Source organism: Bos indicus, chromosome 14 (assembly GCF_029378745.1).
Source record: "Bos indicus isolate NIAB-ARS_2022 breed Sahiwal x Tharparkar chromosome 14, NIAB-ARS_B.indTharparkar_mat_pri_1.0, whole genome shotgun sequence".
NCBI lineage: Eukaryota > Metazoa > Chordata > Mammalia > Artiodactyla > Bovidae > Bos > Bos indicus.
The window spans coordinates 1,879,316-1,892,288 of record NC_091773.1 but is presented as its reverse complement, the minus strand read 5'-3'; the positions used below and the strand labels follow the sequence as shown (position 1 = coordinate 1,892,288).

At 60.4% G+C, this 12,973-nt stretch overlaps 1 protein-coding gene across 15 annotated transcripts in view; it reads right to left on the bottom strand.

Annotated features, from left to right (window-relative positions):
- The window catches only part of LOC139186851 (maestro heat-like repeat family member 5), a 28,650-nt gene extending 15,677 nt beyond the window's left edge, over nt 1-12,973 (bottom strand). For 4 of the 15 annotated variants that reach the window (XM_070802319.1, XM_070802325.1, XM_070802324.1 and 1 more), the window contains exons 1-11: nt 12,405-12,972; nt 11,621-11,676; nt 8,932-9,044; nt 7,056-7,204; nt 5,777-5,863; nt 5,205-5,321; nt 4,701-4,820; nt 4,056-4,202; nt 2,978-3,100; nt 2,813-2,889; nt 2,080-2,215 (exon numbers count right to left, since the gene is read on the bottom strand). In XM_070802319.1, coding sequence (XP_070658420.1) covers nt 2,080-2,215; nt 2,813-2,889; nt 2,978-3,100; nt 4,056-4,202; nt 4,701-4,820; nt 5,205-5,321; nt 5,777-5,863; nt 7,056-7,204; nt 8,932-9,044; nt 11,621-11,676; nt 12,405-12,773 — 1,494 coding nt within the window. In that variant the 5' untranslated portion in view covers nt 12,774-12,972. The other 11 variants (XM_070802320.1, XM_070802322.1, XM_070802321.1 and 8 more) reach the window with 11 other exon arrangements.

Genomic DNA, 12,973 nt, shown 5'->3' with positions numbered 1-12,973 from the left:
AAGGCAAAGGTTGCCAGATTGGATAGAAAAGCAAGACCCAACTGCATGCTTCCTATAGGAAAAAAAAAAAAAGACACCTTAAATTACGACACGAATAAGTTAACAGGAACAAGTCCTGTGATGCTGACACATCCAGGCTACACTAGCATCAGACGGTTGACTCCAGAGCAGAGTAAGGCCTGCAGTAAGGATGGCTGTTCCGTGAGGGCGCCGGCATCTGCGCCCCGGGAGGACACGTGTCCAAAGTGTGTGTGGAACGAAGCTTCAAAGTGAACTGAGTTTCAAAATAAACAAAGCAAACTTAATGCGGCTGCAGGACAGAGACAGCCCACAGCTGTAGCGGGATGTCCACACCCCTTTCAGTCACTGATAGAAGACAAAGTTTGGCGAGCGCACAGGAGATTTAAGCAGCGCGACCCCCTCCCTTCACCTAGCTGGCATTTGTGGGCAACCCCAGGGACGGCGGGATGCGCGGCCCATTCGTGCGCCCTGCATGTTCACCGACATAGCCTGTGATCTGGGCCAATACATTTTAAAGGAGTCACACTTCTGTAAAGTGTTTTCTTTGAGAAAAAAAAAAAAAGATTAAACTAGAACCTTTAACATACTTCTGAATAAGTCATAGACCAAATTTTTAAAAAAATCTAAACTGAAATTAGGAAGTATTTGAACTAAGTGAAAATGAAAATATATCAAAATCGATCATCACAGTAGACGTAGCAAAAGCATCTGACAAAGCCCAACCTCCATCCTCATAAACACTCGCAGTGAACTCGGAAGGGAAGGGAAGCTTTCGTCCTGACAAGGAGCTAGCAGCATGCCTGAATGTAAACACAGGAGTGTCCCCCTCAGATCAGGGGCAAGACGGGGCGTCTGCCCTCGTCACGGCTGGCCAGCACCGTCTCGAGGTCCTAGGGTGTGCCGCAAGTAGAGAATGAGGCAGAAAAGGCATCGAGATTGGAGAGGAAGACAACTGCCTTTATTCGCAGAAGCCATGCATCAAACCCTACGGAATCTACAGGAAACAAACTTATGGTTTCCAAATGGGGAAGGGAGGGGAGAGAGACAAATTAGGAGTATGGGATTAACGGACACAAACTACTATATGTAAAGTAGATAAGCAACAAAGAGTTACTTATTGAACAGGGAACTATATTCAATATCTTGTAATAGCCTACAATGGAAAATAATCTGTGTGTATGTGTGTGTGTGTATACATATAACATGCACATATTATATGCATGTGTGTATATGTGCATATATGTACACGTGTACCTACATGTGTGTATATAATATAGAACACACATGTATGTGTATATATACACGTACACACACACACACACACACACATATAAAACTATCACTTTGCTGTACACCTGAAATTAACACAGTAGTGTCAATCAACTAGACTTCAACTTTTTAAAACTGTTGCTGTAGGAGGCAGGAGATGAGATGCGGGAATATACGGTTACTTATAGGTTATCGTCAAGGTACTAGCTTTGGTTTGGGGTAACATGTTTTGTTACTGTAAATAACTAAACCTAATAACATGGACTGACATCAGGAGTCTGTCACAACCAAGGATTATGATCATCTGATTCTGTGCACCTACAATCCCCTTGAAAAAAACTAGCAAGGACACTAATTTGAAATTTAAAAGGAGGTGCCCGTGCTGGCAGCGGCTCCAGGCAGGGCTTGTGACAGGTGTGCCCAAGGATGCAGGTGAGCCTGAGTGAGGTGTGTGGAGTGATGAGCATGTGTTTCACGCAGGGGCGGGACCTTGGGAGCAGACCATGCCGAGCCAGACCCGGGGCCTGGGGTGAGGGACGCCTGGCCGCTCATCTCCGGCTGTGCGTTCACCCCAGCACCCTCTGATTCTCATGGAACACTATTGGCATGGAGAACAAAGCCCCATTTGAGGGGGCTGAGCCCAAAGATCCAGGGTTTTTCCAAGGTCAAAGCAAGTCTGCGTGAAGCTGGGCTGAAAAGCAAGTGAGCCTGGGGCTCTCTGCTCTGTTCCCCGCACTCGCCCATGTGGCCCAGCACCCGGAACCACCACCCCAGGAGCGGGGCGGTCACCACAACGTCCGGGGCCAGCTCCAGCGGCGGCAAGCTGGTCTTCAGCATCTCCACGGGTGGGAGGTTGTACAAGCTCTGCAGGCAGGTCTGCAAGATTCTGGACTTGACCGTGGGTTTGAGTCGGGGCCGTAAGTGGCTGGAAGAGATGGCCGGCAGAGGCTGACACCATCCAAAGTGAGGGAAGGGACTCTGGCTCGGTGAGGGTGGGGGTGGGGTGCCGAGGGGAACACGAAGTTCAATCTGACTGGAAGGGCCATCCCAACTCATTCATTCACTTCTCTTGAGCTCAGTGATGTTTATTGTAAGAAAACTGAGGGATGATTCTGGGGTCAGTATCAACACTGTGAATAGGATCTGGGTCAATTTGTGAGAAGGGTGGGGTTCAGAGTGTGACCAGGGTCAGGACTGAGAGTGTGACCAGAGGTCAGTGTGACCAGGTCAGGGCGCAGTATATGATAAGGTCAGGGCTAAACATGTAACATGTGTGACCAGGGTCAGGGCTCAGCATTGAGCAGAGTCAGGGCTCAGTATGTGCCACCGTTATCAACCTTGACCTTGATGAGAAGCAAGGGAAACCTGTCCCTGACCCTGTGGCTCCTGGGCTCCGCTCAGCCCCTGGTGCCAGGCCCACCACTCTAGCCCTCACTCACATCTTTCTTGTCTCCTTGCACACTGACCCCCACCTGAACTCAGAGGCCTGGCTGTGCTCGCTCCTGGACCCGAGAGACATTACCTCAGCTCCATGATGACCAATATGATCTTCTGCCGGAAGAGGTTGGCCAGAAAGTTGGGCTCCTTCTCCAGGATGCACTGGGGGGCGGGAGGGAGCCAGCATGGGGGAGGCGCCCACCTGCCTGCCCGGCCTTCCCCCGCTGCACAGGCCCCCGGGGTCACTGACCAGGAGACACTGGATCAGCTCCGGGGTCTGCGTGAACTTGTAGCTCCGGGCACTGCTCTCCCGACTGAGAGCCTTCACCAGCATGATGGAGGCCGAGAGGAAGCTCGCCTTCAGGGTGCTGTCCTGCCCAGACAGACAGACCGGAGCCCCGCCAGGGCCCAGGGCGAGCTGTCACTCACCCTGCCTGGCCCGGGTACAGGCAGCACCCCACAATGAACAGTGCACACAGCGCACACGCAGCACCGCTACATAGACACGGTACAGAGGACACACCCTCAGCACACACACCACATGTGTGAGGCACATACAGCAATGCATGTAGCATACACAACGTAGCTCTTAGCACATCTACACACACAACACACACACTACACACACAGCATATCCACTTCCACGCACGTCCACACATATACACAGCACAGCCTCATGCGCACAAAACGCACACATGTACAGAAAGTGCCCACGTGCATACATGACACATGCAACGTGGACAGCTTGCAAAACATGTAACACACAGCAAGCCCTAGTGCACCTACATGAACACAAACTGTGCATGTGGCACGCACAGCACACAGCCCACAGGCACACCTCACGTACAACACACACAGAACACACTCGCGCACACACCGCCTGGCTTAAAAGGCCTGGAGCCCTCCGTGGGAAGTCTGCACTGACCCATCCTTGCTCTCACGCAGTGACATTTTTGAGAAAAAGAAGTGAGGGTCTAAAAGTCGTGCTGAGGTCGAGGTCAGCACTCAGTGTGCAACCAGGGTCAGGGTTCAGAGTGGGCCGGGGTCAGAGGTCAGCTGCTGATGAGGACAGGACCCAAAGCCCTGGAGACGGAAGCCCCCGCCAGCACGCCTCACGCTCAGCCCCTGCTCCCAGTTTTCAGAACCGACTCCTCACCAGGCACTACTTTCCAGGCGCCATTAGTACAACCATCGATGGGCAAGGCAGTGGACACGAGGACTGGACGTTGGAAGGGTTGGCTTGCTCGCTCTCATGCACACGCACACACAATGCATGCACGCGCACACACGCTCACACCCCCCACCGCCCAAAGCCCGGCAGGGCTCACGTGGCTGCTGCAGGTGAAGTAGTACACCATCCTGGAGGCAATGTTGTCCACCCAGGGCAGGACCTGCTTCCCGGCGTGCATGGCCATCTGCCCATAGCACAGCAGGGCAGTGCTGCTCACCCACCTCCAGTGCAGGTCTGGCTCCAGCTGCCGCGGCCGGAAGCACGGTCAGAAGCGGAGCCACGGGCAGGGAGAAGGGCCCGCCAAGCCCTCTGCTCCCCCGACCCACCCTGCCAGGACCCCGGCCCCTTAGAGCAGCCCGTCTTCTCTGAGCAGAGGCGCCCGTGCAGGGTGGGCAGGTAAAGTGGAGCCACTCAGCGTGGCCCCCAGGCCTGGCACCCTAGTGAGGACGTGGCCAGGGCCGTACACGCTGCCTGAGGTCAGAGCAGGCCCCTCAGCCCCTGACCTTTAGCCTGACCCAGGCTCTGGAGACCCCTGTGTGGGGCCCCCGGGGCAAGGCTCACATCGGCCTGGCCAGCCAGGACAGGAAGGCGTGAATCCCCCGCTCCAGCCCTTCAGGGAGGTGGCTGGGTGGGACCACTCGCCTCCCCAGGTTCCATGAGCAAACTGAGGCTCAGACAGCACCAGTGACCAGGGACACGCTCCAGGCCCCCACCCCCCCCATCCCCGCACCACTGTTCCTACCTGGCTTTCCAGGGGCAGGGGGGCAGACCTCAGGAACCTGGTGCGGCCCAGGTGCTCCAGCCTGCCCCACACCTGCTCCAGGTGAGAGCTGGACGTTATGCCGATGGCCAGCGAGATGCCCTGGGGGCCAGAGGACCCCTTCAGGAGCCCGTCCCCGAGGGCAGCGCCCTGCAGACCACCCGCCCCTCCCAAGGATGCAGCCCGTGCCTGCTGAGTGGCTGGCAGGGCTGCTGCACCTGCCCGAGATAACCTGCACCCCGGGGGCTGACAGCCAGGATGGAGCCTGGACATGCCCTGGGCAGTCCCCACTCTTACAGTCAGCGCCTGCATCGGTGGCCCCTGTGTTTATTGCAAAAGGGCTGGGGTGCTGTTAGAGTCACAGAGTCCCCATGGGGAGGGTGGCGTGGACCTTGGTCACAAAGCAGCCGGGTGAGCGGGAGGGTGGCCCGGGCCACGGGCCTGAGGGAACCCGAGGGGCTGAGGTGCCTGGGGCCTCCGACCCACCTCCCGGTCGCTGGATGACTGGTGGGACAGCTCGAGGAGCTGGACCACGTGCTTCCTCACCATGTTGGCGTCAGCACTCTCCCTGAGGATCACGCCGTACAAGTGGAAGAGAAAGGACTAGGGCAGGGGGAGAGAGCACCTTCTGTGTGGGGCTGGCGGGCGCCCGCTCCGAGCTCCGTGCTAAGCCTCCCGGCCCGCTCATCTCAGGGACCCCTGGCAGATCCAGGCCCCTCCGCCCCCCACTGCCCCTCAGGTGGGGTGGAGGCTGCACTCAGAATCTTCTAGAAGCCCGTGCAGCACTGGGCAGCATGACGTGATGGGACCAGCATCGCCGTGCTGCAAGGGCGCAGGGCCTGCGAGGGGCAGGCAAGGCAGGCCCAGGCCCGGACGGGCCGCGCAGTGGTGCACGCACAGGGGCACCAGTGCCCCGAGGCCCACGTCCCTGAGGCCTGGCCGCTTCTCCTGCCCTGGGGTCGGGTCCTGGAGCAGCCAAGGTGTGAGCCTTTCCAGTACTTTCTGGGCTGGGTCGGCCTTTGGGGAGGGGTGGGCCTGGGGGTGACCGTAGCACCGACCTTCTCCAGAGGAGAACTGAAGTCCAGGTTCAAGGGCTCCAGGACCTCCTGGATACTGGCATCTGACACCTTCACCTTCTGCACAAGCTGCAGGCAGAACACAGTGCTTGCCACCCCAGCCCCCAGCCCCCCAGAGACCAGAGTGCACAGGACAGACGGGCCCAGCAGGCCTGCCACCGGGAGCTGGAGGCCAAGTCCACCGGGAGTCTTCAGGGACTGCAGTGACCCCGTGTGTGGGCAGAGAACACACAACCCATCCCAGAAAGGGTAAGGAGGGGGTGGGGGCTGCTACCCCTCCAAGAACCCTCCAAGGGACTCATTCCAAGCACACCCACCCTTGCGTGGGCCCTGGTGGCCTGCTACCCATAGGACAGAGGCTAAACCCTTATCATGGCGGGTGAGCTAGGCTGGCCTTGTGGTATCGCCCGCGAGTGAGCAGGGCTGGCCTCGTGCTGTCTCCAGAGAGTGTCCCCAGCCCGTGCTGCTGTCTCCAGGTGTCAGGGCCTCTGCACAGGGCTGCTCCCCTGGCTGGACGCTCTACCCACTCTCAAGCCAGGCTCCTGGGAGTGGGTCAGCCGCCAGCCAGGGGGCGAGGCTGAGCTGTGCTGGCGCCCGCCGCGGCCCCCATGTAAGCACACTTGCCCTGCCGTGACCCGACCTCCAGGCCTTCACACTGGACAGAGGGCTGGAGCAGGGGGGCGTCAGGGAAGACCTGGCTCCGCACCCCAGGTCAGCCTGAGACCCTTGTGGGAGGCCTGAGCATGGTGTCTCCTGTGTCCTGCAGAGGGGCATCAGCGCCGCCCAGTCCTTGGGAGCCCCCAAGGGGCAGCAGCGAATGGATCTGGTTCCCTGAGGGGTCCAGGCGCTCGGCCAGCTGACAGGCACCCACCTGCCCTCACATGTGCCCGTCACGACTCCCTCCTGCCTCTGGGAACCTTCCCCTGAACATGCCCCGGGTGTCAGGGATATCAAGACTGGAGCAGGTAGAGTGGGCTCTGAGGCCCCGGGGCAGAGTCGGGAGGGGCAGCCTCCTGCGGCAGAGGGTATAGAGGGAGCACCCCCCCCAGGGCAGAGGGTGGAGAAGGAGCCCCCCCAGGGCAGAAGGTGGAGAGGGAGCCCCCCACCCCAGGCAGAGGGTAGAGAGGAAGGCCCCAGGGCAGAGGGTGGAGAGGGAGCCCCCCACCCTGGGGCAGAGGGTGGAGAGGGAGCCCCCCACCCCGGGGCAGAGGGTGGAGAGGGAGCCCCCCACCCCGGGCAGAGGGTGGAGCTCAGCGCCCACCTGGCTGTGCTGCTGGAGGCAACAGAGGATGGACTCCAGCATGAGGCACCTCTCCGAGACTGACATGGTCCTGATCTTGCTGACGATGGCCTCCTCCCACGGTGGGCTGCGGCGCAGGGGCTTCTCCGCCACCACCCTGCCTGAGTGGTCTGCAGAGCACGGAGACGCAGAGAGGCAGTGGTGCAGACGCCGAGGAGCGCAGGCCTCAGGGCTCCTGCCCCGTCTGGGTCCCGCAGTCACCGCAGCGCAACCGCCTGGTGCACAAGGCACCCTCGGGACAGATGCGGGAACACAGCCAGGAGGCTCTGAAGACCCCACCGAGGGCAGACGCCTCCCGCGGGCTGACTCCACCTGGAGGCGGGGGAAGAACCAGGGCCCGGGCCCGGAGAGGGGCCCACAGTGCAGCCCCCGACAGGGGACGTGGGGGCGACGAGCGCCAACCACGCGGGGCCGAAACCTAACTTGGACCCTGACCCTGCTCCTTGCACCCGCCCGAGGAAAGGGCGGCGCATCCCGATAGCTGCGTCTCCAAACTACAACCGTCAACACACAGCGGAAACAGGGGTTGGGGCCTCTGAATCCTGGGATGGGAGAAGGCTTTCTACACACAGCTCGAAGGCAGAAGCCACAGAGGGGGCTTTCAGAGTCAGCAACATGGACTCAGGCCCCGGGCAGCATCACAACCCACCAGTAAACCCGGAACACACACTCGTGACCTCTGTAACCAAGGTTACTCTCCATACACCTGTCAGTCAGTCGGTAAGGATTTGCACCATTGTTTGGAATACAGACAAAGGGGATGGAGCCAGGGCTTCCGGAAGAAAGCCTTCTGGCCAATAAATGAAGCACAAGGCAGCCCCCGCCCCCACCAGTGATGAAAGGACTGCAGACCAAAACCAGGGAAGAGGGTCTTTCTCTAGACAAAGACAACCAGAGTGTGGAGAGAGACGCCCTCGTGCTGCAGGGGTGGGGGAGGCGGCAATTTGTCCTCTTAGAAAGGTGATCAAGCAACTCTTCTCAAGTGCAAATAAAAAGCATGTAAGACCACTCAGAGACAGGAGTCCTCTCTCATGAGCAGAAGAAGGCTTTGTGATAGCGGTGAGGACTGGTTTCCAAATGGCCCACACTTTCACAGATAATCAATACTTCTTCCAGCAGAAAAAACCAGAAGGCTGCGAAGCCAGTGTTCGTGGGGAATGAAACAGGTCGGGTGCTCGGGTCAGGTGGTCATGCGTAGCGTGGGCCCCGCGGTGCCCACGTCCCCTGCCTTCTGCAGGCCCCCACCTTCCCCAGCCTGCTCTGAGAAGCCCCCTGCTGCGGCCCACAGCCAGGGCCCGTCTCAGTGAGTGTGCCTGTCATGGGGCAGGGGGTGCACTGCTGGCTCTGACCAGCAAGGGGAAGCTGCCTGCCTGCCCACCAGCTCACTCGCTGACTCGCTCACTGAACGCTTGCTGAGGATCTGTGCCCGCCAGGCACCGGAACCCCAAACTAACACAAAACGACTGTGTTCATTTGGTTCTCAGGCCAGCACTGCGTCCCCAGACCCTGACTGGCAACGGCGAGGGCTGACTCCACCCTCTGCCTCCCTCGAAGGTGCGAGACGCCAGGACCCCAGGAAGGCAGCACAGAGCCCGGGCGGCCTCGGGGGACGGGGACAGCAAGGTGCTGGGTGAGGCTCCGCGGGCCAGCTCCAGCCCCTGGTAGACTGCCGAAGCCCTTCCAGAAGTTTCTGTCTGCTGCTCACCCACACAGTGTCAGGAGGGAACCCCAGAAGGGAGGGTGTGTGTGGGGCTGACACTTGGCCATGGTGACGGGAACCAAGGCCCAGGAGGGACAGCTCAGCAGGCCTCCCGAGGTCCCGCTCAGCCCTGCTCACCTACGTCCAGCTCTTGCGCCTCAGGCGAGAGGCGGTTGGACCTCCAGGAGGGGCGGTGGAAGCCGTCGCTGGGTGCGGCTACCATGGCGCGTGGCACTCCGGGAGGACGGGTCCTGGGAGGGCAGAGGGCAGCCTCTCTCACACCTGCAGGAGCAGGGCCAGGGTGGCCAGCCCCTCCTCTGTCAGCTACTCCAGACCAGGCCAGGCCCCCCACGCCCCGTCAGCAGCTCCGAGGCCTCCACGGGACCTGGGGAAGAGGAGGGGCTGGTTCCTAACTTGGGCCAACATTTGAGGTCCCCCGACACTACCAGGGCCCCTGGGCCCCAGCCTACCCACCAGGCTCCCCACCCCAGGGGCTCTGTGATTCAAATACAGAGTCCATATGGCAGGGACCACCTGCCCACCATCCTTACATGCACAGCACAGGTGTGGCCCCCACAGGGGCAGCCAGGAGTGCGGGGCCATGAGGACAGGCTGCAGGAGCTCAGCGGGACTTTCCTGGGGTACAATGCGCCCAGCCCGGTCACTGCCAGACTGTGACCCCCTTATCTGGGCCTAGGTGGGCAGGCCACACGCTCTGGGAGGCAGTGGCGACCCTGGGGCAGCCATGGGGTGCCCTGGGGACTCCATCCCCGCCTGTACTTTCAGTGGCGTCCAGCATGCGGAGCGGCAGGGGCCTGTAGGCACTGGGACAGCAGAATCTGCGTTTCTGACGAGCCTCCATCTCTTACCACAGGCTGCCACCTTGGCTCGTGGCCTCCTGGAGGCCCCACTGGGCCTCCACTGGCCTGGACCCAGGCAGCGGCTGCAGAGTGGGCAGGTGTTCCTTCTCGGACTGTGCAGCCCCTCCCTGGGAGGCGGGACCTCGGTGACCAGCACCGAGACGGGGCTACTGCTCCCTTCACCTCCAGCCTCTTTCCTAAGTACTCCTAGAAACTGTCCCTGGCTCCTCTGTCCCCAGGCGCCCAGCCCTCACGCACGCCCTGATGCCCCTCCACTATTTGTGGCCTGACCTCCAGCTCTGGCCCCCCGGCCCCTCTCCTGTCACTGCATCTCCCCAGCCTCCCACCAGCTCGGTCCCTGCAGCAGGGGCGAGTGTGGGGGAGGCTCAGTGTTTTCCCACAGTCCACAACCCAGCCCCCTCCCTGATCACAAAGGCGGGTGCTGCAACTGGACTCGCAGCAGAACGCTTGGCATCCAGCCGCACAACCCCCAACCCAGCCCCCAGAATGGGCGCGGGCCATCCCGATTCTCAGGGCCTGCAGTTTGCCGCACCCGGCCTGCAGCTCAGGACCTCCTCCTGCCAGCCTCAGGGTCTCCTCCGCCTCCCACTTCTCCCCGCTCCAGCCCACCCTCCACCCCAGCCCCCCGCCCTGAACCACACCTGACCAGCCCTTCCAGTCCCGACCCTCCTGGCCGCATCCCCTCACGGGTCACTCCCCCGGGCCCCCACAGGCCAGGCCCTGTCCCCGCTCCCCTGCGCCTCAGGGCTCCCCCCATCACGGGTCACTCCCCGGGCCCCCCCCCCCCCCCGGCCAGGCCCTGTCTCCGCTCCCCTGCGCCTCAGGGCTCCCCCCGGTGGCCCAGCAGCCACTGCCCTCCTTCCACCCTCAGTGGTCCCCCTCAGCCCCCCTCCCCCTGCAGAAACGCTTGCTGCACAAAGACCCTCCTGACCAGCACACCGGCCACTGGCTTTGGCTGGGTTGGGGGGGCTATTGCTCTGTTTAGAGGAGACAGTTTTCTCCTGATGGTTGAACCTCTCATCTGCAAGCTGGTCCCCCAAACCACTTTCACAGAGGATGGAAAGGTCACTGTGGTCCCTTCCACACCTGGGGTGGTCCTGGGACCAGGCTGTTGGAAGTGACAGCGGGAGAGAGTCTGGAGGCCTCCTGGGGAGGTAAGACCAGACCAAAGTCAGCAAATGGGACATGCACCCAAGGAGGTAAAGCTGGAGGGCCCAGGGTAACCGGCCCCAGAGAGCATAATTTGGCCAGAGGGCAGGATCACGCCCCTCCTTCCGCCTGGTCCACTGCGGGCCCCCAGCGCCCTCCCCCAGAGGGCCGCAAGGCCTCCCCTTTAGTTCCTGGCCCCACCACTGCACTGCCACCCGCCTTTGCACAAGGGCGCTGCTGCCTGGGGCACTCCTGCCCACTGCCCTGAGTTCCCTACTCCCTCACCCCCCTGCCCTCCCATCTCCAAGCCTGGGCCTCCCTTTCTCCCCCATTAGGATCTGCCTTCAATCTGCCTCTCTGAAGCTTTAGGTTCCTAGAAGGGAAGAGCCTCCCCAGACACGCAGGGTCAGGTGCGGGGAGGACTCCACCCTGGTCTCAGATATGAGCTCCCGGCAGCCAATGGAATCGCATCCAGAAGCTGATAGTCACATGGAAAGATCACTTAAAACGTTGATGACAGCCCCCAAGAGGGGAGTCTCTGATAAGACCCCCAGGAGCACACGGAGGATCCCATTTCTGGGAGTTTAATCAATGGAATGAATGAGAAATGCATAGCAAATTCTCTACTCAAGGAATCTTCGCACAGTTAAAATAGCCACACATGTTCAAAAACACAGGAAGAACAGGCAGTGATTAAAAATCATCTTTCTGAAGATGATTTAATGACGCGGGAAATTGCTCAGGGTCCCACGTGCAATGAAAAAGCCGTATGATTCTAATTTAAAATTAACCATTACCTCTGGGTGCTGGGGTTTGGGTGTTTTTCCTGAACTCTTTGCAAATTCCGACTTGTCTGCAATGAGAATGATTACCCTTATGAAAAAAAAAAAAAAGATTGCTTATTTAAAATCAAAGGTGACATGAGGTTTAAGAATAAAAGAAAAAGACAAGTCAGTGGACAGCACCACCGGAGGAGGGACTTGGCACGAGGGCTCTGGCCAGCTCTGTGGGTCCAGAGGCTTGACCTCGCGGAGCACCCTGAGAACACGATGGAGGACTCAGGTCTCAGGCCTCGATGGGAGCTGGCTGGGAAGGGGCTGGTGTGGGCGGAGAGGTTGGAGAGGGCAGTACATCAGCTGTTCTGGCTGGGGACAAACTCGCTGCCCACCCTGTGGACGTCTGAGGGACAGAGGCGGTGCCCACGGTGCTCAGGACCCTGCAGGGCAGCCTGGGTGCACGTGGTCCAGACTTGCGCCTGGTGGTGGCTGGCAGAGCAGTGGGAATGTGTTCTCTAAGGGCTTGAGGACTTTATGAATTCACAGGATGGGGGCAGAGCCCGGCCACATGACCACAGGACCCAGCAGCCCCGGGCAGGAGCAGTGCCTACAGGGCCTCCAGGTTATCCAGAGGTCTGGAGGGCCCACCGAGGACAGCCAATGTGGGGTCACTCTGGCATCGCCCCTGCTGGCAGGTGGGCGTCACTCTCTGAGCAAAACAGCCCAAAGGACAGCAGGTGGTGGGGACCCAGCAATGCTGGGAGCCCCAAAGGGGGCGGGTAGGGCTGGCGTGGGGGGTGGGTACCTCCTGAGAGATCCCTCTGTGAGTCCAGTCCTGTCCCAGGGCTCCCAAAGCCACGGTTCCTACTTTCCCAACAGCCACCCCACCTAAGAATTCCGTCTTCCAACCGCTGTCCGTGGCAGTTAGGGGACTTCTATGGCCCTGAGTTTGCTTCTCTGGGGACCAGAAGGACCTGATCCAGACATGGACAGGTCCTGGAGATGGTGGCGGCCCAGGACAGGCCCTGCTACCCCCGGGTTCCTCTTCCTGGAGCCCTGCGCCCTCTCTCACGGCCGCAGACAGGACTGGGGGCCCATCCCTGTTGCCGGCACTGGGTGCTGCCCAACTGCATCCGTTCTGTGGGTTTGGGCTCGCTGGGTCCTTCCAGAACATGCATCCCTCCCTTGCTTCCCCAGCCCTCGGCCTTGGTTCTCAGCCCCCAAGAGAGCAGGAACCCGTCCAGGCCTGGCTCAGCCCCCCTTGCAAGACTAGTGGCGTCTCCACCGGTCACACCAGGAGGGCAGCTGGGGGTGTGGCCACACCAACTGCCGCCTCCGGGGCATGGCCGGGGCCTCTGGGAGCAGCCTGTTCCC